General features: G+C 34.6%; 4 protein-coding genes and 1 pseudogene across 5 annotated transcripts; 1 reads left to right on the top strand and 4 right to left on the bottom strand.

Moving 5' to 3' along the window:
* Window positions 1-14,815: 14,815 nt before the first annotated feature.
* Window positions 14,816-17,221, bottom strand: LOC106364281 (annotated as a pseudogene).
* Window positions 17,128-17,871, bottom strand: LOC106362845. Its single transcript, XM_022691924.1, has 3 exons — window positions 17,730-17,871; window positions 17,475-17,626; window positions 17,128-17,259 (listed from the first exon to the last, which is right to left on the bottom strand). The coding sequence occupies exons 1-3, from the start codon at window positions 17,869-17,871 to the stop codon at window positions 17,128-17,130; spliced, it is 426 nt and encodes a 141-aa protein (XP_022547645.1).
* Window positions 17,872-18,853: 982 nt separating this feature from the next.
* Window positions 18,854-21,087, bottom strand: LOC106362846 (cytochrome B5-like protein). The gene is made up of 3 exons (XM_022691923.1): window positions 20,957-21,087; window positions 19,208-19,557; window positions 18,854-18,879 (listed from the first exon to the last, which is right to left on the bottom strand). Exons 1-3 carry the CDS (start codon window positions 21,085-21,087, stop codon window positions 18,854-18,856), a joined length of 507 nt encoding a protein of 168 aa, XP_022547644.1.
* LOC106366566 lies at window positions 20,848-24,189 on the top strand. Of its 2 annotated transcripts, none has more exons than XM_013806187.3 (9): window positions 20,848-21,144; window positions 21,234-21,437; window positions 21,653-21,752; window positions 22,591-22,647; window positions 22,844-22,949; window positions 23,069-23,151; window positions 23,344-23,405; window positions 23,505-23,601; window positions 23,718-24,189. In XM_013806187.3, exons 2-9 carry the CDS (start codon window positions 21,244-21,246, stop codon window positions 23,766-23,768), a joined length of 750 nt encoding a protein of 249 aa, XP_013661641.1. In that variant the 5' UTR covers window positions 20,848-21,144; window positions 21,234-21,243; the 3' UTR covers window positions 23,769-24,189. The 2 variants fall into 2 exon arrangements, with proteins under 2 accessions (XP_013661641.1, XP_013661642.1); XM_013806188.3 differs by having other exon boundaries at window positions 20,850-21,144; window positions 23,760-24,189.
* A 94-nt stretch (window positions 24,190-24,283) lies between these two features.
* Window positions 24,284-26,363, bottom strand: LOC106366568 (probable aldo-keto reductase 4). The gene is made up of 5 exons (XM_013806189.3): window positions 26,040-26,363; window positions 25,773-25,973; window positions 25,101-25,273; window positions 24,924-25,026; window positions 24,284-24,847 (listed from the first exon to the last, which is right to left on the bottom strand). Exons 1-5 carry the CDS (start codon window positions 26,259-26,261, stop codon window positions 24,509-24,511), a joined length of 1,038 nt encoding a protein of 345 aa, XP_013661643.1. The 5' UTR covers window positions 26,262-26,363; the 3' UTR covers window positions 24,284-24,508.
* Window positions 26,364-27,693: the final 1,330 nt, after the last annotated feature.

Raw genomic sequence — 27,693 nt, 5'->3', positions numbered from 1 at the left:
ATTTTATTTTTAATTCATGTTATTTTTTAATGGTTACCAGTTAGCGTATTTTCGCCAAAATTATATATAAGATCTTTTCCACAGATAATTTCTGAAACATGTTCTCAATTAATCATTTAGATACGAAAATAAAATAATAAATACAAGATAAATATAAAATTATAGATAAATACATATGATAACGATAATAAAATGTTTTTGTTTCAAAATAATGCATAAAATGACAAAATTAGCATTCATTAAAGGATATAAAGATAAATTTGTGCATATGTTTAAATAGGAATGAATTAGAGTTTAATGTTTGGGAGTGAAAGTTTAGGGTCTAGAGTTTAATATCAGGTTTAGAGCTTAGGATATAAAATTTTGGGTATTGATATTTATTTTATTTTTAAAGAAATATTTAAAAATATTTATTGATATTAAATATATTTTATTAAGAGTATTTTGGTGTTTGTAGTTTTAACAAATATTATTTTTGGTATTCTCTCTTTTGTGTGCTATTTACGATAAACTATTTTGTGATAAAAGCTATTTTATGCTATATAGTGGAATTGATTAAATTTATAAAAAATGTTCTTCAAATAAGAAAATATAAAAACTGGTCAAGTATTTATGAAAAAAATGTTATATATATTTTTAAATTTTTTTATATATTTATATGTTTTTTATTTTACTTATTTGTCATGTTATCCATGATTTGAGATATTTTGCGTATTTTTCATGTTTACATGATTTTAATTAATATTTTTGCTTATTTGCCATACTTTAATTATTTTACCTAAGTCATTAGTTTGTATAATACATATTATTATTTATAACTTTATTAAAAATGGGTGTGACATTAAGACAATGGGGTCTATATATTATCTTATTTATTAATATTTAATTTTTTGATCTATGTTGGTTAATATTTAATTATATCATACTGTGATTTTTCATTGATGTGTCCTATTTATATTCTCTTTTTCACTATTTCATCATTCTAATATTTTATCTTTAAAATGTTATTGCTGAGGTCATGAATGTGAAACTTTTAGAAGTGATTTTGTGCATTCGAATTCTCACGTTAAAAATTAGATAGGTTAATCTCAATGTTAACTTTAATAAATTATTAAATTTACATGTAACAATTTTAATTAAAAGTACATTTATCTAAATTAGTTTATAAATTGTGATAGGGACTAGATATTTTTATAATTAAACTCTTAATAATCTATGTAAGTACTGTTTTAAGCTGACAAGTTACCATCAATTTTAACTGAATATTATCTTTGATTCAAAAAGATGAATTTTCGAAACTATATATACTAAACCAGGCCTATACTGAACTCCATTTATCTTTGTTGTGTATGTCTGGCCGCTCATATATTTAGATTTTAGTTTAGTTTATAAAAGTTGCCATCAATTTAACTGAATATTATCTTCGATTCAAAAAGATGAAATTTCTGAACTATTCATACTAATCCCTATTTATCTTTGTCTTGTATGGCCGCTCATTTGTTGAGTTCTTAGCTTAGTTTATACCTATATATATGAGTCAATGTTATATTGCTTCTAATATCTTATGTGATTTTATTGTGTAACAGGGAGCATTAATACAATCATTACATATCAGAAGTACCTCTTTCATCTCCAAATCGTTTGTTTTGTTGTTTTGTTTTTAATTGTTTCTATTTACTAAAACAGGGAGAGAGGAGGAATGATAGGCGGACTACTACAAAATCGAAAAATAAAATTATAAAGGTATTATGTTATCATGTATATATATTTGGGTTTTTGACAAAGATGATAAATTTAAGTTTGATTCTTAATGGTGGTTAAATATAGCAACAATAACAGAGAAAACAAATTGTATATACAAATAAAATTTCACACTTTATATCACGAACAATGTGAAAGGTTTTTCGTTTATGGTTTTCGGTGGGCAAAACAAAGACTTTAATGGAGGGTTTGGAATCTGCTACAGTGACAAAAAAATGTATTTAATGTTACATGGTATAAAGGTTAAAAGCACCATTATCATTAATGAATCATTATATAATTTATCTATGTTATTACTTGTTGATAAATTTGTTTAATATATTATACTATAAGATTATATATTGGATAATATATAAGTAGTTTTTTAGGTTTGTATTGGATACGTTGGATCATAAGTAATTTTAATTTATTTGTAAAGTTATGCGGACAAAATACTTAGTTCTCTAATTAAATTATTAATTTTTAAATATATATATATAATTGAATCATTTAATTATTTAAAAATATTAATGATGTGCTCCAACATAAAAGATATTATTGTCATATGCTTCAAAAGTCAAACGTACTGATATGATTCTTTTTTATTAAAGAAAAATATATGACAACTGCACTTATTGTATTAATTCATCACATATATATTCAAACTATAATAATGCAATGAGCGTAAAAATAAAGTAAAATATATATACATATATATATGATAAAACTGGAATCGTTTTAAATCTGCCTCAACATTCCTCTAACAAGAATCGTTTTCTCTGACGAGACCGACTAACCAATCGTTTTTACCTCACGTTTATAGTTTGAATATATATGTGATGAATTAATAATGCATTATTATTATATATTCAAACTATAATAAAGCATTATGAGCGTAAAATATATATATGATAAAACTGGAATCGTTTTAAATCTGCCTCAACATTCCTCCAACAAGAAAATAGTTTTCAGCTTCCTCTGACGAGACTGTCAAACCAACCGTTTCTACCTCAAGTTTATGTCAAGAAAACTCGCAAGGTAAAGATAATACTGTTTAAAAAATATTATGCTGTCAAGGGTGATTACCTTGTTTGACAGATGCAGCTCACAAGAGCAGAAAAATGTTATGGATTGAAGAGTTATAAAGGACTAAATTATGAAGAAAATACAATACTCCGTCAGTTTCATTAAAAAATGTTATTTGAATTTTTTTCACATATTAAAAAATAATTTTAAAATCTCTATTTTATGATTTATTTACACATTAAATAAAAGTTTTTTTTAATAATATATTAGCACAATAGGAATAAAACTGATTTATTTTAAAAAAAAATTGCATTAAAATTATAAACTAAAACTTTAAAACTGACATTCTTTGCGAAACGGAGAAAATAACAAAGATAAAACTTCGGAACGACATTTTTTGCAAAACAGAAGAATACTTAATAACAAAAAACAGTGTATGGGTACTCGGAGGAGAGACAATCGGATTTAGTGCACTACAAACTAGAGGCCATGCTTTTAAATATAATGTGCACATATAGAAGCACCTTAGGAGAACTAGTGTCCCTGATACACTTTTTTTAACACCAAAAGCTTATATTAAAATGGGAAATTGCTAAAATAGAACAAAAAAACGGCCATATTGTCCTCTTACCATCTTGTCTTCTTTTCTTATTAAAATTAAAGGCCGAAAGAGATTAAATGAATACAATTCGAAGTATGTTCGACGATTAGGAGATACATGAAAATGATTAAAGCATAACGAAAGATAAATGTTGTAAAGAAAGAAGAGACCAGAAGAGAAATTTCACTTGAAATCCTAAAACCGATGTTCCAAAGAATATAATGAAGTCGGGTTGAATACTGACGTTGGAATACCCAAAGAGGGTGTGAGAGCGGTTGGCAGCCGTCTTTGGTGAAGCTCACATGGTAGGAGAGGGACATATAATGGTTGATCCTCCAATAAAACTTCCTGATGAAGGAGAAGTGGGTCATGAGCTCCGGTTTTAAAGTACTCATTGAAGAGAACAAAAGATGCTAATTCCAATCGATTAGTAGACTCAGTGCCGTGCAAAGGTTTTCGGAGGCCCGAGGTAAGTTCAAAAATATATTTTACATGATATATTTTTAATAATATATATATATATATATATATATATATATATATAACACTCAAAAGTTTTGAATTATTACATAAACGTTTTCTAAATTTTCTTCACCAAAATTTTATAAAATAAAAATTTTAAATCATGAACAAAAAGTATGAATTTGTAATATTAATACAAAGATATAAATTTTGATTGAAATGTTGGTAGGTGTCAAAAATGTAAATCTTAGCATTTAGATGAACTATATATTGAAAATATTTTATTTTCTTTATCAAATTCTCATAAATATATAAAATAAATCTAACTCATAGCATATAAAATAAAAGATCAATGTGATCAAATATTTACAGTCTTTTAGAAGTAGAATCTTTATAGTTTTATTTAAAATATAGCAAAAATGATCACGAACTTAGTTACTTTAAACAGAAGTCTAATTTAAATTTAAATAAAAATAAAATTCTAAGTAAGAGAATATGTTAACTACCATGTAAAAATAAATTTCTTTCTAATTTGAGGCCCTAAATTTTTTACAAAATTTGAAGGCCCTAGGTAAATGTTTTTTTCAAAAGCTTCTAAGCACAACTCTGAGTAGACTTATCGGAATAGTTTTTGGCTCGACAATGAAATGCAACGAAGGAGGAGATGACGGAGACAGGTTTATAGGGGACAAATTGGTGAAACTAAATGTAGAGCCATGAATTCCGGTTCTAGAGTACTCGTCAGAAAAGACAAATGATGTCATCCCTAATCAGCCCTGATTCAAACTATCGTGGCTGATTCGTTATCTAGAGAAACAACATTTACATTTAACTATGTTAGAATAATGCTACAAAGAATAATACAAAAAGAAAGTAAACTCTTTCTCTTTTTCTCCTTTTTAAAAGAAAGTAAACTTTACTGAACGTGTGAATATAAGTAAAGGGAGATATTCCAAGGGGCATCCTTATTTGTGTGTTCACGAATCAAGATGCATTTCAGCCTTCAATTGTTCAGTTCTCACTAAATTAGAAAATGCCACTGTTCATTGTTACACGAGCCGTATAAGTAATTAAGTACAAGAAACAAGAACGCTTGTTTTATATCACCAATTTTGTAATTGGTAGAATCTCGAAGAATCAGGAGTTTTGTCACACCATTTAGTGCTACTGTTTTTTTCTTTAAATAGACAAATTTACCCATCCCATGAGTTCACGCCATTTTCAAGTTTATATTGGTCGTTTATACGTTAAAAAATAAAACTAATGCTAAAATGTTTGTAACTGCAAAAAGAAAAATGCATGACTAGATACTACTTGCTTTGCTCAAAAAAAAATGTGGATTATAGTCATCAGATCACAAGGTTAAAGGTGAAGGTTTTGACTAAGGCATCTAGAGTCTCGGGTTGTACGAGAGGGTTAGATGGATATTACTGAAGTTGTGTACAGGTGTTAAGCTCTCATTGGTACGTGTGGAAGTCTGCGCGTGTGATTGAGCTGAGGGAGTGTTTACTTAACGGTATTAGGTTCATCTCTTTCCTTTATTCTGTTGCGTGTAACAAGATAGAGAGATACAGAGAGGACTCCATTTGTTGTACACAAGAAAGCTCAGATCAGAGCTCTTTAGTGATTGCCGGTTGATTCTCGGCCCCTGTGAGTATAGCTGCCATTCCGAGTTTGGAGTGGTGAGGTGAACACAGGGTAAACAGATCGTTGTGTCTTTACTTACGTTTACGTTTACGTTTAACACACGAGAGTAGAGAGCAAGAGAGATCGAATCGAGAGCGAAGTTTAACAGATTGGTATCAGAGCCAGGTTCTCTGGCTAATCGATTCGATCGGTGATGGCGACTCAGAAGATCGAGCTGACGATAACGATGTTCGATGGGACGGGAGATTTCGGGATCTGGAAGAAGCGTATGCTAGCGAATCTCAGTGTCCAAGGATTGAAAGACGTTCTCACCGAATCTACGAAGATCAAGAAGTCAACAGACGATGACGATGATCAAGATCCAGATTCGAAGAAGAAGATTGAGAAAGAAGAGCTCTCAAGATCGGAGCGTGATGAGAAGGCGATGAATCTCATCTTCATGAGTGTTGGAGATCACGTCCTGAGGAAGCTTGACAAGTGCGAAACCGCAGCTCAAGTTTGGACGCTTCTGGATAAGCTGTACATGGCGAAGACGCTTCCGAATCGGGTTCATGCGCAGCTCAAGGTATACTCCTTCAGGATGCAGGATTCAAGAACCATCGACCAGAACGTAGACGACTTCTTGAAACTGATTGCGGATCTCAGTAATCTCAGCATCGAAATCCCCGAGGAGGTACAAGCTATATTGCTCTTGAATGCTTTACCATCTAGGTATGATTCTCTGAAAGAGACATTGAAATATAGTAGGGAAGCTATCAGATTAGATGAAGTAGCAAGCGCAGCAAGATCAAAAGAAACCGAGTACGAAGATTCATCAACTGTTAGGACTAATGGAGAAGGTCATTTTGCTAGAGGAAGAAATGAATCTAGAACTGGTAGGACTGTGAATTTTGGCAAATCTAAGAACAGGTCCAGGTCGAGATCTCAATCAAAGGATAGTAAGCGAACCTGCTGGATCTGCGGAAAAGAGGGTCATGTCAAGAAGCAATGCTATAAGTGGCTTGACCGCAACAAAGGTAAAGGCTACAATCAGTCTCAAGATCAAGGTGAAACCTCAACAGTGAAAGATGATGCGCATGACTTGGTTGGTTTGCTAGTGTCTGAGATTAACTTGAGCCAAGATGATGTCAGATATGATGAGTGGATCATGGACACTGGCTGCTCATTTCACATGACACCAAGGAAGGATGTCTTCATTAACTACACGGAAGCTGCAGTTGGAAAAGTTAGAATGGCTAACAATTCTTTTTCAGAAGTCAGGGGTTTTGGTTCAGTAAGATTTCAGAATCAAGACGGCACTACAGTGGTGCTACATGAGGTCAGATATATCCCGGACATATCTAGAAACCTGATATCTCTTGGCACGTTGGAGGCAAAAGGGTGTGAATTCAAAAGTGCTAAAGGGATCCTAAAGGTGATAAGAGGCTGCATTGTTATGCTGAAAGGAACTAGACATGAATCACTCTATTTTCTTCAAGGGAAAGCCATTACAAATGGTAATCCAGTGAAAGTCGAAACTTCAGGACCAGGAGTGTCATGTATCAGTGAAGAACACACTAAGATCTGACACAGACAGAGAGAAAGGTTAAGAAGCTGAGGACAGACAATGGATTAGAATTTTGCAATGCTCTATTTGATGGCTTCTGCAGAGATGAAGGGATAGTCAGACATAGAACATGCACATATACACCTCAGCAAAATGGGGTTGCTGAGAGGCTCAACAGGTCTATCATGAACAAGGTTAGGACGATGCTTAGTGAGAGCGGTTTGAGCCAACGTTTTTGGGCAGAAGCAGCATCAACAGCCGTCTATCTTATCAACAGATCACCATCTTCAGTGATTAATTTTCAAGTGCCTGAAGAGCTTTGGACATCAACAATGCCTAGCCTAGAAGGTTTGAGAAGGTTTGGGTGTTTGGCGTACATTCATGCTGACGAGGGAAAGTTGAATCCCAGAGCTAAGAAGGGAGTATTTCTTGGATACCCAGAAGGAGTTAAAGGGTATAGAGTCTGGCTGATCGATGATCAGAAGTGCATCATTAGTAGAAACGTGGTGTTTCGTGAAGATCAAGTTTTCAAGGATCTCAAACATAGTGATGATTCAAGAGGCATAGAAAATGCTACGGGGGTGGTAAAACTCAATCTCACTAAACAGATTGAATCATCAGAAGATGATAATCAAGGTGGAGCAGTAAATGAAGAGGGTCCCGAGAATGGAGATTCCAGTCAAGATAAGGATGCTTCTGATGATTATCAGCTGGCCAGAGACCGGCCTAAAAGAACTTCGAGACCACCTGTGAGATTAGAAGACTACGAGTGTGAATTGTCTGAGTATGAAGAGGGTTTCCTATACATGATCTGCCTGATGTCGGAAGATGGAGGAACAGAGCCAGCAAGTTATGAAGAGGCTATGAATGATGCAGATAGCGATAAGTGGACTGAGGCAGCAGAAGAAGAAATGACTTCACTGAAGAAGAACGGTACATGGATTCTAGTAGACAGACCTAAAGACCAGAAAGCTATTGGTTGCAGATGGATTTTCAAGAGGAAGCCTGGGATTGTTGGTGTTGAAGCTCCAAGACACAAAGGGAGACTTGTAGCAAAAGGTTACGCCCAAAAGGAGGGAATTGACTATCAGGAGATATTCGCTCCTGTGGTTAAACATGTATCAATACGATATGTGCTGTCTGCGGTGGTACATTTTAATATGGAACTTCAACAACTCGATGTGAAGACAGCCTTTCTTCACGGGTATCTTGATGAACGTATATTCATGGAACAGCCTGAAGGGTTCGTTGACAAGGATCATCCAAATAAAGTTTGTCTTCTTAAGAGATCGTTGTATGGTTTGAAGCAGTCGCCGCGTCAATGGAATAAGAGGTTTGATGACTTCATGATTAAGAGCGGCTATGAGAGGAGTCAGTATGACTTTTGTGTTTACTTCAAAGAAGTGAAGAAGACTGGATATGTATATCTTCTGCTATATGTAGACGATATATTGATTGCATCGAAAGATAAAGCTCAGGTGGAGGAGTTGAAAACATTGCTCAAGAAAGAATTTGAGATGAAGGATCTTGGAGATGCTAAAAAGATTCTAGGAATGGAGATAGAAAGAGACAGAGTGAATGGAAGTCTTAGGGTGTCTCAGGAGAGTTATCTGAGGAGAGTTCTAAGCAATTTCGGAATGGATCAGTCCAAACCTGTTACTACTCCGATGGGATCTCATTTTAAGCTCAAGACGCCTACAGATCTTGAATATCAAGAAGAACTTGAAGCCATGAGAGACGTTCCTTATCAGAGTGCAGTAGGAAGTGTGATGTACTCTATGGTGGGAACGCGTCCTGACTTGGCCTATCCCATAGGGCTGGTCAGTAGGTTTATGAGCAAACCTATGAAGGAGCATTGGCAAGCTGTCAAGTGGATTTTGAGGTATATACAAGGATCAGTGGAAATGAGGCTTAGCTACAAGAATCAAGGAGACTTTGTGATTCAAGGGTACTGTGATTCGGATTTTGCAGCAGACCTTGATCATCGAAGGTCAATTACGGGTATGATCTTCACTGCAGGCGGAAATGCCATAAGCTGGCGATCATCTTTGCAGAAGGTAGTTGCGTTGAGTACAACTGAAGCAGAGTATATCTCATTGTCTGAGGCTATACGAGAAGCCTTGTGGCTTAAAGGTTTTGCAGAGGAGCTTGGGTTCGGTCAAGAATCAGTAGAGATCTTCTGTGATTCTCAGAGTGCAATAGCATTATCGAAGAATGCAGTTTTTCACGAGCGCTCTAAGCATGTAGCCAACAAGTATCATTTTGGAAGGGACTACATCAGCAAAGGCGTGATCAAGGTTACCAAGATAGCTACAGAGTTTAATCCTGCTGACATCTTTACCAAGGTATTACCAGTGTATAAGGTAAAGGAAGCATTGAAGATGCTTCGAATCTCCAAGAACTGAAGAAGTTCAAATTCATTCCGGTAAAGGGATGAGGGTGGTCAGGTTGATGAGCACCGGTGGAGTCTTTCGGATCAGAAGACAAGTGAAGAAGTGATCTTTGCCTAAGGTGGAGATTTGTGGATTATAGTCATCAGATCACAAGGTTAAAGGTGAAGGTTTTGACTAAGGCATCTAGAGTCTCGGGTTGTACGAGAGGGTTAGATGGATATTACTGAAGTTGTGTACAGGTGTTAAGCTCTCATTGGTACGTGTGGAAGTCTGCGCGTGTGATTGAGCTGAGGGAGTGTTTACTTAACGGTATTAGGTTCATCTCTTTCCTTTATTCTGTTGCGTGTAACAAGATAGAGAGATACAGAGAGGACTCCATTTGTTGTACACAAGAAAGCTCAGATCAGAGCTCTTTAGTGATTGCCGGTTGATTCTCGGCCCCTGTGAGTATAGCTGCCATTCCGAGTTTGGAGTGGTGAGGTGAACACAGGGTAAACAGATCGTTGTGTCTTTACTTACGTTTACGTTTAACACACGAGAGTAGAGAGCAAGAGAGATCGAATCGAGAGCGAAGTTTAACAAAAAAAGAAGAAGATACTACTTGCTATTTCTAATAATTGTATTCTCTGTTAGATTAACAAATAATTTTACTTAGAGCACTTTCAATGTAAAAGTCTCACAAAAACAATTCGAACTATATAAGGTTATAAGTATTAATAAATTATTATTTTGGTTACCTTAAAATTATGAGAAACTCACTTCAAAGTATTTGGAAATACTTATAATGAACTATAAATATTTTTTCATACTTACACGTATACATAATTTAAAAAATTTAGGTTAATGAAGAATATTAACCACCACTGGAAATGCACTTGCATGAATTTCTGGCAAACAAATAAAACATATGCGGTTGCATTAAGCAGAGGATGTTTAAGAGCACATATTTTTTACTTTTGGTTAGGTTAAGTTTTAGTTATTTCATTTTCTATACATCTCTAAAGTAAAACTGTATTAAGTCCTGTCTGGCTTCATATCGTGGCTTGGATAGATTATTTTTATCTTCAGTTATCCGTATGCATTTCGATTTAGCTTGATTTGGTTTTATTTTCTGTAGGATTTGATTCAGTTTGCTTTATCCTTCCACTCATAATTAGTAGTTTCATTAGAAATTAGGTAAAAGAGAACAATTGGATAACGTATACACGTACAATATTAGCCACTTTGACTAATTCACAGGTCGACTCTTTGTGATATTGTGCAAACCCTTGATCATGTGAAATATTCAAAAATATGTGGATCGTACATTTTCTCGATACGCCTCTGTCATATTATCATCATATATATGTTACCTGTCTTCGAGGTTTTCATATAAATTCCAACGTTAATAATAATATATTAGATGTATGCGTACATGCACTCACGTAACTGCATGTCTGCACATATGTGTATATAACACGGTGTGTGCTGTATACATACACGAACATTCATTATCTTTTTTTTTTTCAATTATCTATTGTTTTGTTTTAAATGAATTAACACACACACACACACACACACATATATATATTTTTTTTTTTTTGATCAAATCACACACATATATATATATATATATTCTTAGAATCTAAACTAAGCGCAGATTCATACATATTTTAACGGAAACTTTATTTGACATATTTTTATTTGAAATTTGCATTTTAAGATATATTAAATTTGTTGGGATATTTAAATTACAAGACATTTTGTAGTTTTTATTTTAACATGCATTAAATTTGTTGGGATGTGTTCAATTGTCAAAACTTAAGGCTCTTATAAAGCTGGAGTCTTTATAACAAAATAATTACTAAATCCCTCTGTTTTAAATCATATGTAAATTACATGTTTAAAAAAAATTATAGGTAATTTTAGTTAAAAGTTCCAATATTAAAAAATGGAAATTTGTTAAAAGTATCATTTAATATATAATTTCAACCAATTAGAAAAAGTCTACATAATTTAATTGGTCACACAATATCCATAAATACAAAAGTTACATTGAAATATTAAAACCACTTATATTTGTGAAGCGAAACTTATTTTGCTAAAACTAATTATAACATGAAATAGAGGGAATAATATTTAGTTCATCAGTTAGTTTCATTCTGAAACATCGAACTATAAATACAAATAAAAAATATGAGACACAATAATAAATCTGTACAGTTTTTGTTTTTTCTTTTTTGGTCTAACAGTTTTTGTTTTTGTTTTCATGTGGCTATCATTCCTCTGATTCATTCAATTGTCTTTTGTGTTTTTCGTATGGCTTTACAATATTAAAAGATGTCTTCTCCTACTTATATGTATGCCGTCTTTCTGCGAAGACATGCTTGTGATTGTTTTTAATTAATATTTGTGTTTTATTTGTGATTGTTTTTAATTAATATTTGTGTTTTATGTTCCATTAACGTTCCCGTGAGTTGGCTGGAAAATTACTGTTCAGCCCTTCTGTCCCATAATCGGTTTCTATTTCTATATATCATTTCTTGTTCTTGGTTTGAAAGATGTCCGGATCCAGCCAAAAACTTGACAACAGATGCAAACTATTAAAAAAAGGAAAATTCAATAGAATACGATAGATATCTACATTTCTTAATAACAGGGAGATTTTCTAGGTCTAAAAACTAATTCCACAAGGCATTGCATCCGGGTACACAACTAATCCATTAATATAGCACTGCTATGTGGTCAAGGTGAATTGAACCCATGAAAGAACAATCTGTGACATGCAATCAAAATGTTGTATGTTTTCTTGTTGCAGATCCTGAAACTTTGACATTCAGACTGTAACTTGCAACATGTGACAGTAACTTGCGACGTGTGTTTATGTGCTGTTTATTTTGTTGATGAATGTATCCGCGACATGCGACAAAATTTAATTTTAGCCACTAATTTTTTCAACAATTTAAAATCGTGACTTGCGTGGTCGCGTTATTTTTTATATTCCTTCTAATATTCTAGTTCAAATATATTTAACTCTGGATTTTTTTAAAGATATTTCACTGAAAATAAAGTGCATTTTATTAACACATGTAACTAAACCACTTCTCTTAAAGCATTCTAGATATATCACAACTCACTAGGATGTTTCACAAAAATCTTTTTATCTTGTTGGAAATCTTTGGATATTCAAAAAAAAATCACTTGTTCCCTTTACATTTTTACTAGGTAATAACATGCGCCTTGCGCGGAATGTGATTATTAGTTTCGTTATTTTTTAATAAGGAGATATTAATCTGTTTAATCTGGATATCGGTTCGGTTTTAGGTTATTTTTTGGTTTTTAATCTCCTAAAATATAACTATCATTTTAAATCAATATTTATTTGGTTTGCTCAGTTAAAATGTTTGATGTTTTTGTTTTTTTTCCTGTGATAATCAAAAATTCCTATTATTTGTTTATTTTCATGTTATGAATCTTAGATAATCGTGATGTCGAACCAATGGTTTCATATTATAGTTTCTAAATGGATAATAATTAAAAAAGAAAAAAAATTATTAAAACAAATCATTTTACTACAATTTGGTCGATAGTGAAAGAAGCATTAAGAAAAAAAAATATTTTAAGTTCCCAAAAAATTAGATATTTCAGTTGTGGTAAATACTTAGTTATAATGTGCTCACGTCAATGTGCACATGTATGTGTATGTAAAGGTATATAAAGATGGTTGATAAATATATAAAGATACTGTTAATTAATATCAAATAACATTTTTTTCAAAATAATACATGAAAAATAAAATTCTTAAGATGAAATTATTTAAAAACAAAAATATTGTAAAATTTATATAAACTATAATATACAACGTATATATAATTCTTTAAATATATGTATATATATATATATATATATGCATATAACGGATCAAATCGGATATCGTTCCTATAAATATTGATTTTTTGATTTGCTTTTTTTTTACGGATATTGCATTTTAGTATTTGATTTGCTTCGTAGAGTAACAGATATTCGGATTTTTCGGTTCAAATCAAAACGGATAACGAATCGAATCAAAATTTATGAATAATTTGTCTAGCTCTATTCGTAAACAGTAAAAATAACGTAAAGAAAAACCATGCATTGAGTTTTATATTAGAAAAACGTAAAATACATAGTGTGAACATATTTATGTAGAGTTTAGCTGAGAAGCTCTCTACATGTGACATGTGTTCATTTTAGTGTGAACGCATTTATTACAATGCTTCTACATGTGACATGTGTCTAGTTTAGTGTGAATGTATTTATTACAATGATTCTCCTTTAATATATAAGAGATAAAAACCATAAGTCTATTCAGGTACTTAGAGCATGATTAACCTTCAAACCCCTTTTGGGTTTCTTAATTTTTTTTTTCATTTTATCTGATTTAAAAAAAGGAACCAATCGCAAACTGTCACGTGTCAGTAGGACCCGCAAACAATCCAAGAAACCACCAAAAGTTGATCTTTATTTGGTGGTTTTTATAACTTGTTTCTTAATTAATTGGTGGAGCCCAAGCCATAAAGGTTGTTAAGAACCCCATGAATATCCCGCAATATTGATGGCCTTAGACCATCTCCAATGGGGCTCTCCCCATTGGAGTTCTTAATATATGTTATATATATATATATATATATGTATATATTGTACTGTGTATGTGTAATTAATTATACCATAAATAAGGGTTCTTAAGGATTTTTAAAACTTTCTTTTAAAAATCTTTATCTATGGTGTTCCACAAAAATTGTGGACCCCAGAATTATTTTTATAAATATATAATATATACACAATACATATATATACCTAACACATATATTAAGAACTCAAATGGAAAAAACCTCTATTGGAGGTGTTCTTACTCCATGTCATTATCAGGACTTTGTCTGAATGGACATTCTAATTTAATAGCATTTGTGGAATAAATGTTATTGCTTTGGGACCAGTTACATTTGGGTTTTTGCGTTATTAGAAGAACAAGAGAAATAAGAATATCTTTTGCCCTCTGTGGTTTCAAAATTTCTAAACTGTATCGGTGGCTTTCTTCTGTTTACGTATATTACTTATGTTTTTGCAACTTTTATGCAGTGGTTTGAAGTTTTTGGTGTATAACCCCTACTTGAATCTCAGTAAATGTTTGTTAACTCAATTATCTCTTTACTTTTTTTTGTCGTTTCAGTGTGCTTCTCTGTTTTACAAATTGCAGCTGGAGACATCTTAAACATTTTCTTAAACACCAGTTCAGTTAACAACATGGTTTATGGCAGTAAGCTAGTAACTGCTAACTTCTTGGAGTCAATCCCAGCTGGAGTCAAGGAGATGAACAGAAAGTTTGAGAAGAAAAAAGAAGAGCGAGATGTGACCAAGTCTCACGAAGAGCTAGTTGAGATGAAAGAGACACTTGCGATTTTTCCAAAAGACAATGAAAAAAGATTGTTGTAGAACACAAAGAAACCTTCAAGACATGCTCCAATACAAAACAAAACAAACCCTCATGCTGATTACAAAAATGTGATTTGAGAATGGTTCAAGTATATGCTACTTAGTGGTCCAAACATAGACATGTCCTCCAGCTGTGGAACCAGCAAGCATCCCAACATTAAGAGGATGGCAATGGAGTCTGCTTATAACATCTTTCACAAGAGGGCTCTGCAGCTTCTTCACTGTTCGCTTTAGTTTTGTAGAGATCACATCAATTCCTTTTGTCTGACTGACGCCAATTCCTTTCGCCACATTGCCGACAAAGATATTTGAATCATCCCAACCCCATACCCCCTGCAACAAAGGCAAATAAAAGTTAATACAAGATGCTGAAGAGATCCAAAAATAACTTATTATCAGTACTCCAAGATGCTGAAGCATACCTGAAACTGGAGATCTTACGAATAGTGTTATTACAGTGATATATCATGGAAGTATCCTCAAAGTTAGCCCCATTTAGAACACCAATATAGTTGTCACGGCTACAAGGAAAAAACAAAACCCTCAGAGATGTATTGAAACAAGCTGAGGAGAGAAACAAAACAAGATACCTTGTAGTTGCAAGTGAGAGACCAGAAGGTGAGAAGTAAGCAGAGTACACAGCCTTGGCATGATCTACAGTCGCCAGTGCTTTTGGTTTCTTGGCTCCCATGGTCCTTAAGTCCCAAAGGCAAGCAGTACGATCTTGAGAGCTTGTAGCCATGAGATGTGGGTTCTGTGGGTTGAGGTCAATAGTGTGTATCCTGTATTTATGTAACTCCCAGTTGAAAACTGACTTCCCTGCTCGGAGATCCCATACATTGAACATCCCTTCTCTGGCACCAAAGTATAAGCTTTGCTCATCATTTGGTCTCTGAAAGAGGGAGTGTATAGGCTCGTACTCGTCCCGCGAATAAACAAGATCAAAAACCATTTTTTCAACGTCCATCAACCTGATTAGACCATCGTAGCTGCTGGTAATAACCTGACATGACAAAAAGATCTCAACTTTTCTTCTTTATCTCCGAAACAAAGTTTCAAGATAAAGACTTTATTATACCTTTGAGAAAGAGTTTTGTTGAAATACAAGAGATGTAACTGAATAAGTGTGAGGCTTGAAGAGAGATACACCACCATCCTCTTCCTCGTTCTGACAATCCAGATTCTAAAACCCAACGTTCCCTTCCTTGTCCCCTGCAGCAACCAGCTTAACACCCTCACAAGGTAAGAACTTTACAACCAGAAATCTCTCAGGCCCAACGCATTTCACATTATGTGGTTCTAAACACAAGGATCGAAGATCAAAACTATCATCATCCTCATTCTCAGTAACAGTTGCAGTTTCTTCATTAGGCTTTCTGGTAATACCGGAAAGAGTATCAACGAACTGAGAATGGGAGACATCTCCATCATCTAAAGGCAGAGGAGCCAACACGCGAAGGGATACGTATTGGGGAAAAGGGAGACCTTCAGACACTGAAACACCGTGAGGTAAGCCATCGGAATCTGGGGTTAAGCCTCTGGTGCGTAGAGACTGCCGTTTTACAATGGGGGCTTCGGATTCCTTCTTCTTCTGCTGCTTCTTGAGTGATTTAGAGTGGTCTCGGGAGCGTTTGGTTGAGGCGGAGAGAAGAGAAGCTTTGGCGTGGACGTTGAGAGAAGCCATCATTGCGTCGTTCCAGCTAATGTTCTCTAGTCTTTTGCGCTCGTACGCAGTTGCCATTGAAACTTTGAAGAATGTGTGTCTGAGGGAGAGAAAGTTTGTCTTTTTTTTGGGAAAGTTTGTCTTGGTTCAGACTAACACTGTAATAAGGACTAGAAAAGCTTAAACGGTCGCAGATGAGCGGGAACGAGTCACTTTTGCCGCCCAAAAAAAGAAGTAACGCACTCATCTATAGATTATTATTATGTTTTGTTTTGTTTTGTTTTATCCTCTAGATCGGTTTTGCTACGTTCTTGTATGTTAAGATCAATAAACCCTAGTTGTTTTACCCTTTGTGACAGGATGATTTGTACGGAGAAGGTACAACAACATTTTGTCTGAAGATAGGATTAGAGTCAATGTATTCAACAATGGAGAAGGTACAATCAAAACTTCCTTCATGGTCCTCTGTTATTGTAAACTCCGGAGAGTAAAATTGGATTCAATGTTCTTGAACTGGTGTGAATCATATGACTTTACTCCCTCCTGGATGTTCCATACAAAACATTTAAAGAATTTGGTTAGGACTCATCTGAAGAAGTCAAAGAAACCACTTGTTTGCATTTTCTTGAATTGTCAGATAACCAAACCTGAGACGGCATTTCTGGATCATCATCACTTTGTTGTCATCAGTTCCGAGCTTTCCTTTATTCCCTATTATTATCTGCTTCTCCTACATTTTATGATATTGCAAGAACTTTTGGTTAAGACTCACCATAAGAACTCATTAGTCATTTTACTCGAATGTCAAAAAAGAAAACCTGAGATGGTGGTCTCCAAACGAGTGTGCCTCTGAAGTGAGAGCGACATCATCATGTTTAATATACTATAATACCTCACGTTTCAAATCCTATGCATATATATAATGATAAAAGCAAACAACTTTACCCTTGATGAGACATGTGCTCGCATGGTCCTCTCATTCGGACAAGTGATGAAAGGACAGTATCTGCATTCGTAACCCGGTTGGCATTTAATCATACAGCCTAGAATATAGTGTTCTTCCTCCTCTTCCGGTGGTTCATCATCATCAACATCAGCTATAAGAGTAATTCAAGCCAAGGTTGTCATTTACCTTTGCTAACTTATGAAAACATTTCTCATCGTAGAGGGTAACACAAAGAGATAAGAAAGCAAGCAAACCTGGGGATTCATCTCCTTCCTCAGAAACTTCCTCTTCGGATTCTTCTGCCTCCTCAGGATCAGAATCAGAAGAGAAGCAAGATGAGTCTGATCCACTGTCTTTATCAAAATGCTCAACCTTGTCAAATCGTCTCTTTGTCATTTTTTGCTGAGAGGTTGGGGACTGAAATGAAACGGAGAGACTAGAGAGTGTTTTGTTAGGGTAACTGCAGTCCCAATATTCCTAAGGGTGTATTTGTCACTGTGATATATGGATTCGGAAGCTGATAAGTGGAAGTGGAAGCGGAAGCGGAATCGTATAGAAGTGTAGAAACCATATTTTTATTAAAAAAATAAGAAGGGGGTACATGTCGAAAGTGTATATCCAGCTTATAAAAATAATATTTCCATGCTTTTATGAAGCTTTGTATGCATCAGAAGTACATAGTCCAGGTTTAGTATCGTGTAAGGAATGTTCCAAGTCTTATTGTCTTCTCTTTTCTTGGAAATTTTTCTGTTTTGCCACTTCTTCAACATGCTATATAAGAGATAGGAATGTAATATGTCAGCTTGTTTCTTAACTCTTATGTAACATCTGATTCAAAGTGATGCAAGCACAGAAAAGCTACATGCATGTGCATGTAATATTGCTCTTGTGTAATTGTAGATCATGGTGGGGGAAGACACTGGCCGTCCATGTGGTTTTGCGTTTATTACATGCAGTTATCACCGAGGAGCTGATGATGCAATTAAGCACATGCGCGGGAGGGAGTTAGGTGATAGGGTGATATCGGTGAATAAGGCTGAGCCCAAGGTTGGGGTGAGATGATGTAGACCATCTTCATTATAGGGGAGGCTATCCATCACGAGAAAGGGAAGCCATGGAGGAGGAGCTGCTTTAGATGAGGACGCCATAGTCCCTCAACTAGTGGAAGAGTTCCATGGACACCGAGATGCTATAGAGATTGGTGAGCTGGAGCGTGACCGCTACATGGATATAGCTACAGAATGTTGGTAGTTTGTTTGGTGAAGGGATATCCATGCTTCTGATTTTGGATTTAGGGATATTAGACTTGTTTCCTCTCAGATAGTGTCATCACATAAGCTTCCTGAACAGTCTCTACAACTCTAAACATGAGCATAGATCAAAAGCTCACTCTCAGCTTAAACCCTGAAGTTAAAAACTCGAGATTTACCATGAAAATTAACAGGAAAGAGGAGTCTTTTCATTACAATGGAACTTCTAAAGACTTGTTTCCTCTCAGATAAGTCATCACATAAGCTTTCTAAACAGTCTCTTTCACTCTAAACTAACGTACGAGAACTGATAGATTTAGAACAATTGAAACAGAGCATAGGTCAGAAGCTCACTCTCAGCTTAAACCCAACACAACAAGCAAGGATGAAACTTTGCATTACAATGAAACTACTAAAGACAAACAGACAAAGAAACCCGACACAAATCTCAAGTTATGTTCTTGTTTTTTTTCCTCTCTTACTTGCGAAGTTGTCCGATGTAGAAATCCTTGATTGCGGTCCAAAAAACCCATCAGTAGAATCATCACCAGCGTGATCTAGAATGGCGTCACCACCAGGATGCTCTTCCACATAAGAAGTAACGTCGTAGACTTTGTCTTTGATTATGATCCAACAATCGTCTCTTTTGTTATGCTCTGCGACTTCGCTCTTGCTGTAGCTTTTAGGCGTTAAATCTACAGGATATCGGCGTATCGCTTCTTCTCTAGATGGTCGTTCGATCTTCTTCGCTTGGCTTGGATTGAGAACAATGCTGAAAGTAGAAAACCCAGAAGCAATCCGATCACAGCTATCATCATCTTCTTCTTCTTCTCTACTCGAATAAACAGACTGGGTTTCGACAGAATACAATTGGGTTCACAGCTGGAGAGAGTGGTGGAATTAGATCCAGCTAAGGACGAGGGCAGAAAAGTCATTGTCTAATGTTCTTTCAGGAAAATGTACTAATAACTAAAACATGACTTAAAAACAAGGGAAATTAGGGCACATGTACATAACAAAAAAGAAATAAAGTGTATGTCCATAACAACAATTAGGCTAGAGTATTTTGTGTATTTTATGTAATATTACTTGTTTTACCCTTTGAACAATCTCAACCACTGGTTTTTATTTTTCTTTTGTTTTTTTTTATTTTCATTTTTCCTTTGTCTTTTTTATTCTTTCCCCCTCCAAATTTTATTGATGTATATCTTTTGAAGCAAATATAATTTAACCAAATTATTATGTTACCAAAGATATACATATTTTTTTTACATATGGCATAACTTAAAATTTTTAAAACAGATTATTAAACAATATCAGACAAAAAATATACTATACTATTTATTAAAATAAAATAATACATTTAATTAAACGTATTTAAAATAATATGTTACTAATATTTATAGTAGTATGTTATTCTATTTACGTAAACAGTATAATTTTTTAGAACTCCGTCCTCCTCTTCTACCTCCTTCCTTCTCCGGTTCTCCTTCCACCTCCTCCCTCCTCTTCTTCTTCTTCCTCCCTCCTCCTCTTCTTCTTCCTCTCTCCTGCCCTTGCTCTTACTTCTCATCCCTCCTTCTCCCTCCACCTCCTCCTCCTCTTCCTCTTCTCTTCTTCCCTTGCTGCTCCTCCTCCTCCTCTTCAAATGCATACTACTTTTAAATATTTTTTTGTATTTTTCTATACTATTTACTTAATATACATAATATTATGTATAATATGTTTATTATGTTAAATGTACGTGACACACGTTCCTAAGAAGAATAAAATTAAAAATGTGCCAAATTATCCCATCAAATAGTAATTATTGTAGTTTAGCTATATTCTTTATTTTATGTTCTTTTATGTATATACACCAAATTCTTCCTAAAAACAAATGGCTTATGGTGTATAGAAAATGGCAAAATGCCAGATCTCAATGAAAGTTATTTCAAACTATTCAAATACCTAGTTGTTGTAAAAAAATGGATAAAAATGTTCCAAAGTGTATGTGACTGTGTTATTCACAAATTGCGTAAAAATTAAATAATAATTATTCACGAACAAACCAAACCAAACCAAACCTCTCTCTTCAAAGAGTGAACAAAACAAAAGCAAAACCACAATGGAATAAAAGTGATTCTGCTCAGAACAAAAAAAAAAGGAATAAACCAAAACAAACAACAACCACCATTTTACTCTCTCTCTCCTCTCTGTCTCTCCTCGCTGGCTTCTCCAATTCGAAGTACGCATCTCGCTGAAGCTCTTCGCGAATCACTTCTCTATCTCTCTTTTGCCATCTCTCGGGGTTCCTAGCCTGTTGCTTCTCGATCGCACTCTCTATTTGAAGCACCAATCGTTGGGGTTTAGGGTTTTGCATCGAAGCCAATTTTAGCTCCGGCGAAGCATAATCATCTTCCTTTTAGCTAAATCCGAGGTGGGTTTCTCTTGGTTTCAATCAATTCTCAATTTTTGGCTCTTGAATTGCTAAAACCCTAAATCGAATATGTCTTTGGGCGTAACCAGCTAACCGGGAATGATTCCGATGGATAATTACCGCGTACCGAGCACCAGCACCACCGGTTTAGTATATCCGGCGAATTCGAGCATGACTGCTTCCTCAGGGTTCCATTTTACTGTAACTTCTCCGTCTGGACTCAAACATGAACCTTCTTTGGCTGTCGAGTGGTCTGTTGAGGAGCAGTATATATTAGAGAAAGGTCTCGCAAAGTAAGTCTTGTTCTTTTGTTCTTCTCTTAGCTATTAAGACAATGTTAAAAGTAGAGAAATATTATATCTTTAATTATGTTTGATGATTTAAGGATTTAGATGTAATGAAAAAGGTCTTGCCTTTGCGTCTCTCATGAACTGTAATAAGCCAGTTCAGGTTCTTGTAGATATGTCTGTTTTCTTGGAAAGGTGGCTGAGTTTTTTGCTTTTTGTAGATTTAAAGATGAACCACAAGTTACAAAATATGTAAAGATCGCATCAACTCTACCAGATAAAAGTGTACGAGATGTAGCAATGAGGTGTAAATGGATGACGGTAAGCTTCGAAACGCCTTGTCATTAAGTTTCACTGTGTCGCTTGCATACTTTTTGGTATGCGTGTTTGGACTAAATAGTGGTGCGAGCGAGAGATATTTTTATATTAAGCACATGCAAAGTATAAGGTAACCAATATGGTGATAATACTTTGTTAAAGATAAAGTCCTATATGAAAAGTTATTTTTTTAAGGTAGCCTTAAAGTTCGTTTACTATAATTGATCAAAAGACAAGACGCCCTACCATATCATAAAAGGTTGTCCAAAGATATGGTTAAGGTGTGCTTGGAGAGAAATTAAAAGTATTGCTGACGATAGATCTGGCTTTCTGTTAGCTCTTGAGTCATGTTGGAACTTGATTTGACCCTAAGACGATAAGTTTGATTTGATATCTGTAGTTATCTTGAAACTAATATCCTTTTATAGATGATGTCAAGATCTTTTCGAACTTTCTGAAACTGATTTTGATATGTAACCTTTAATCAAGGATAGTATTTGTACTGCTTGCAGTATGGTGTGTAGTAAAAATTAGAGAAACAAGTTGTAGTGCTGATTATTACCTTCTCAGCTTAACCGCACTGTCTCTAGTAGAGACTCTCTACATAACTTAATTTCAGAAACTTTAAAAACAGTTATGTAGAGACTCTCTACATAACTGTTTTTAAAGTTTCTGAAATTAAGTTTGACATGTAGCCTCTATGAAGTTGGACTGAAGAAATGAATAGATATGTTTATGACTCGTTCTAACAGAAATTTATAACAACTGATAGTTTGCTATTATTTTATTTTTAACTATATAAATCAATGGCTTTGGCTATGAATGGAATCCATTTTTACAGCAAAAACGGAGAAAAGGGGAAGAACACAGTGCCAGCACAAAGGTTAGCTATAGAAAGGTATGTTTGCTTAACTGAACGTAGAGTATATCTTCTTCTGTAAATAAGTAAACATAGAAGGTAGATGGCCTATTTTATATTTTGCTGTAAAAGTGATTATTGGCTGCATATGACTTTTTGTTCAAACGGCTACAGTGTTGTTCTCCTTGAGAAACCCATCATGCAACTAACTGTTTTTTTTTTTTAATTGATTAAGGTTGTGGATTTACCCCCAAAACTGAACATGTTCTCCACCATACCCCACCAAAATTCTACATACGTCATGAACCATGTGTGCCAGAGTGCACGCATACCTTTTGAAGGTTAGTGCTAGTTGGGTCACAGTCTCTTCTCTCTGTCCTGAAAGGATATTTTACTGTAAAAGAAGGTAATTTCCTCAGCTGTTACATTTCACATATTTTCCAAACTCTTGATTTCTTAGGTTCAAGTGATGCGGTTATGGAGCTTCTACGGCAGAATGCTCATGCTTTCAGTCAAATTTCTTCAAACCTTTCTGTGTCCAAGGTGATTGATTTGTATTTTTTTTGTCTTTGCAATCGTACGTGGGTGAATCTGATCCAAATGCTAGCTGGTAGAAAAAGATTGGCATGAGCGGAAAATTTACTAAAAAAGATTTTCTCATGCAGTGTTTATCCAGTGAAACTTTTTGTTTGGTTGTCCTTTCTCGATGACTGATATTCTATTTTGTGTATACAGCCACAAGATAACATCAGCCTATTTCATCTGGCAAGAAATAACATCAGTTCCATCCTGAATGAGTATGTGAATTCATTAGCACAACATTAACGATACATTTCATCTGATGTCTTGCTCCTTGTCTTTTTATAAAAGCTTGATTTGCTAATTCATTGCTGCAGCATGAAGGAGATGCCTGGTATCATAAGCCGGATGCCACCACTGCCTGTTTCAATTAACAATGATCTTGCAAGCAGGCTAATGACGAGTACACGACAGGTAAGCAAAATCTTGCATTCACTCTGCAGATGGTTTTTGGATAAGACCCTTAAATAGTTTGGTTACTTCGCATTTGATGTTAAAAGTATAATGTTTTTTTTTTATCTGTCTCTCAGCCGAGATCTTATATAATTCCTTCGAGCATCCATCTGAAGCAGGAACCATGAAACTGATGGAGGAGGAAACACTTGATTTTGACCAATGCTAAAGGAAATAAGCACAAGAAGAAACGAAAAGTGGCAGTTGTTTGATGTGAACTGGACTGAAAGAAGATGGGGTTATCAACTGTTCTGTGAGACACAATATTGAACAAAGTTTGGATCTTGTGGTTCCCTTTGTGCTGTCGGCTAATTTTTCTGCGGAAAGGGTTAAACCGCCGAAACCCTTTCATGTCTCAAAATTGATTTTTTTTTGTTTTTTTTCGGGTTTGAAAATGTTTAGGTTGTCAATTCAAGATATGAATTCATTGCACAGATCCGTTGTATAGACAAACTGTTTCCAAGGTTTTAGATGAGAACACATCTTTGTAAGGTTTGGTCTTCAATCTTCATAGCCCATTCATAATTTAAGCTTAGATTAGTTGTGTCACATTATTCGGCTTCTCTCTTTGCGTGTGTTGTGACCATTTATATCTCAATTCAAACGTATTTGTCATTCATTCTTTTCCTTAATGGTTTAAAAGTGCCGCCGGTAAACGTTTGCATAGAACAGACGTTTATCTATAGAGCTTGCTCACAATGTCTGGAAATGTAGCTTGAAGTTTTCACTTGGGGAACTACGCTATACATAATTTATTTATTTTACAATACATTCACACTGACATTTGGGTTTGATAATCCACTCTGAAAGACGCAACACATCAGTTACCTTCATCTGACTGACACAGAACTTAAGGCTGCTCCAGTGTTTATGCGGTTTTCCAAGAAGACAATGGTGGAGTGTCGGAGTTCTTGAAAGTGGCCGTCATGTTAGCGTATCTTTCTCCTTTCACAGACTCTAGCTGGACGATGGTCTCGAGCTCGGTCATCTCATCTGGAGTGAGTTTCACAGATAAAGCTCCAATGTTCTGATTGAGGTTTTCGATCTTAGTGGTTCCTGGGATGGGGCAAACATCATCTCCCTGGTGGTGAACCCATGCGAGGGCTAGTTGTGCAGGAGTGCACCCTTTCTTCTCAGACATTGCACAAACCTTGTCGTAGAGAATCTTATTGTGGTCTAAGTTTTCCTGTTTGAATCTTGGTAGTCTCTGCAACCAGAAACAGGTATACGCAAATAAATATACAGCCAAGACTTTGAATGCAGAAAGTAGTAGTAGTAGTTACCTTTCTGAAGTCATCATTGTCCAGCTTCTCAACAAGTTTTGGTCCAGCAGCGAAGAAGCCTCTTCCTAGAGGACTGTAAGCAACAATCCCAATCCCAAGCTCCCTGAAGAAAAGGAAAGTGAAGATGACGTTACATGGTTTGATGAATATTAATGCACTAAGAAAAGAGGATGGTACCTGCAGGTTGGGATTATATCTTCTTCCCCGTCTCTAGTCCACAAAGACCACTCTAGCTCCACCGCGGTTATGGGGTGAACAGCATGTGCTCTTCTGATAGTTGAGGCAGAGGCTTCAGACAAACCAATATACTTTATTTTACCTTCTTCAACTAGCTTCTTCAGTTCTCCCATCTTAGAATTAACAAACATAAAAGAAACTGTTTAACTTGAGCAAAAGGTGCCAGGTTCGCAAACCAATTAGAGATACAAAAGCAACGCTAAATGATAGATGAGAAAGCTGTAGATTAGATCATTTCTGATGCAAATAAATATTTGAAATATATCCAAATATCTTATTATTTATTTTATTTTTCGGAATTAATTTAGATAATTATTTTTTATTTGTAATTTCTTTTAAGAATTTATTATAAATAGGCAATGCAATAAAATTGTATTCAGACTTTGATTACTAAAAAGAGAGCTTTTGATTATTCCTTGCCAGATTCTATCAAGTTCATTTATCACAAAGAAGCTATAGCAATAAACTCTTTGATCGATCCAAGAAAATGTCTCTAGAACCCTAAAAGTTCACTGATAGACCATTCAACCTACTTTCTCTTGCATCAATTTCACACCAGAAAAATCTATTAGTCCTAACAAAACCCAAGCCAAAGATGTGAAACTGGCTTACAGTGATTTCGATAGGGACACGAGTATCGATGCGATGCTGATAATAAAGATCAATGCAATCCACATCAAGGCGCTTCAGACTTGCTTCACAAGCAGCTCTGACATAAGCAGGATCTCCCTTTATCTCTCTCTCCCCCTCTCCGTAAATGATTCCAAATTTGGTAGCAAGCTCTACTTTTGCCCTAAACCCATTCTTCAGAGCCTGACAGAGTGACAGAGAGTTCAAACAATGAACATCATCATTTTCTAAAGAATATGGGAAGCGAACCTTTCCGAGAAGCAGCTCGTTGGTCTGAGGACCGTAGATGTCGGAGGTATCTAGGAAAGTAACGCCGGTATCAATTGCGTGGTGGAGAAGAGTGATAGCGTCAGTTTCGGGCTTGGGAGCACCGTACAAGGTTGAGAGGCCCATGCAACCGAGGCCTTGAGCCGAGACCTCAAGCCCTTGCCTTCCTAGCTTCATTCTCTTCACTCCCCTAGCTTCCGCCATTGATTTCGCTTCGCTTCGCACACCTCTTTTCTTTTTCTTTGGTAGAGAGTTTTGAATTTTCTTTTCAGTGGAGAGGTGGGTGGAGTGGAGTGGGTTGGTGAATGAATTGGTAATGATGAGGATACTCTAAAAGAAGCCGTGTGTCTTTTGATTGTTTTGCTGTAGCTACCAGCAAAATTTATGAGAAAAAAAAAGCACTACCAATAAGTACGTTGAAATAGGCTCTTTATCCTTGGACTAGTTTTCAACTGTACTCGCTTTTTGCTTTAAACTAGATTTTAAAATAAAAACTAGATTTTCACCTGTGCTAAAACGCGGAATAATTTTTATTATAGAATCATATTTTTTCTTTATTTAAAATAGGTATGTTCATAAAATCTATAACTTAAAGTCCGTACCGAACTCAGACCAAAAAAACATGATCCGTACCCAGTCCGAAATATAAGAAATCGCAAAACAGATCTTGTAGTGTGGTACACCACACATATCTGAACCCGAAGTGTTATTAACCGAACCCAAACGGACAACCCGAAAAACCAAGAACCCAAAAAATATATCAAAAAACCGATCCGAAAATCCAAATAATCGCAAATATAAATATTTAAAACGTAAATATGTACTTCAAATATTCAATTCTATATTTATTTTTAAATTTATATAAAAATAAGTATTTAAATCTTCATTAAGTACCTGAAATATCCAATCCTATATAAATAAGTTTATTTCTTATATATTTCTTTTCAATTTTGGATTTAACTTCGAATATATCCAAACCGAACCCATATAACTTGAATCAGAACAATATATGATTACTTTATAGATTTTAGATGTGATACAATTTAAAAGAAAAATTGATGTGTTATATCCGAACCCGATTTATACTTACAAATTTACTAGAATGAGACCTATGATGTGATATAAATTAGAAACAAAGTTCTAAATACCCAACCCATATCGCAACGGGTACCTAAACGTTCATGCATAACTTAAAGTATATTTTGTTCAATTAGTTTTATATTTGATAAATATTTATATGTGTTGGAATAACCCATGAAGCTATACTCAAAAAAAATATCAATACTAACATGTTCCAGCATATCATTAAATATTAATGATTATTACTATTTATTTGATCATATATATATATATATATATATATATATTTAATTTAATACTTTTATCTATAAAAATTATATTATTATGTATTTGGTGAGGGTTTTAAAGAATTTGTTTCTTTCATTTGAATTAAAGTACATTTGTATATATGGATAAGTAGGCATATATAATTATTTTTATTAATAAATTAATTATAATTGATCAATACTATTAAAACTGAAGAGCATTTTTGAGGTCACCTTGAAGTTTTGAAGTATTTACAATTATATGCCACTGGAATATTTTTAACCTATGCTTTCTAATTAGAATCAGTATT

This window comes from Brassica napus, chromosome A9, assembly GCF_020379485.1.
Source record: "Brassica napus cultivar Da-Ae chromosome A9, Da-Ae, whole genome shotgun sequence".
Taxonomy (NCBI): Eukaryota; Viridiplantae; Streptophyta; class Magnoliopsida; order Brassicales; family Brassicaceae; genus Brassica; species Brassica napus.
Note: the sequence above shows the minus strand (reverse complement) of the source record. Positions and strands in the feature narration are given on the sequence as shown.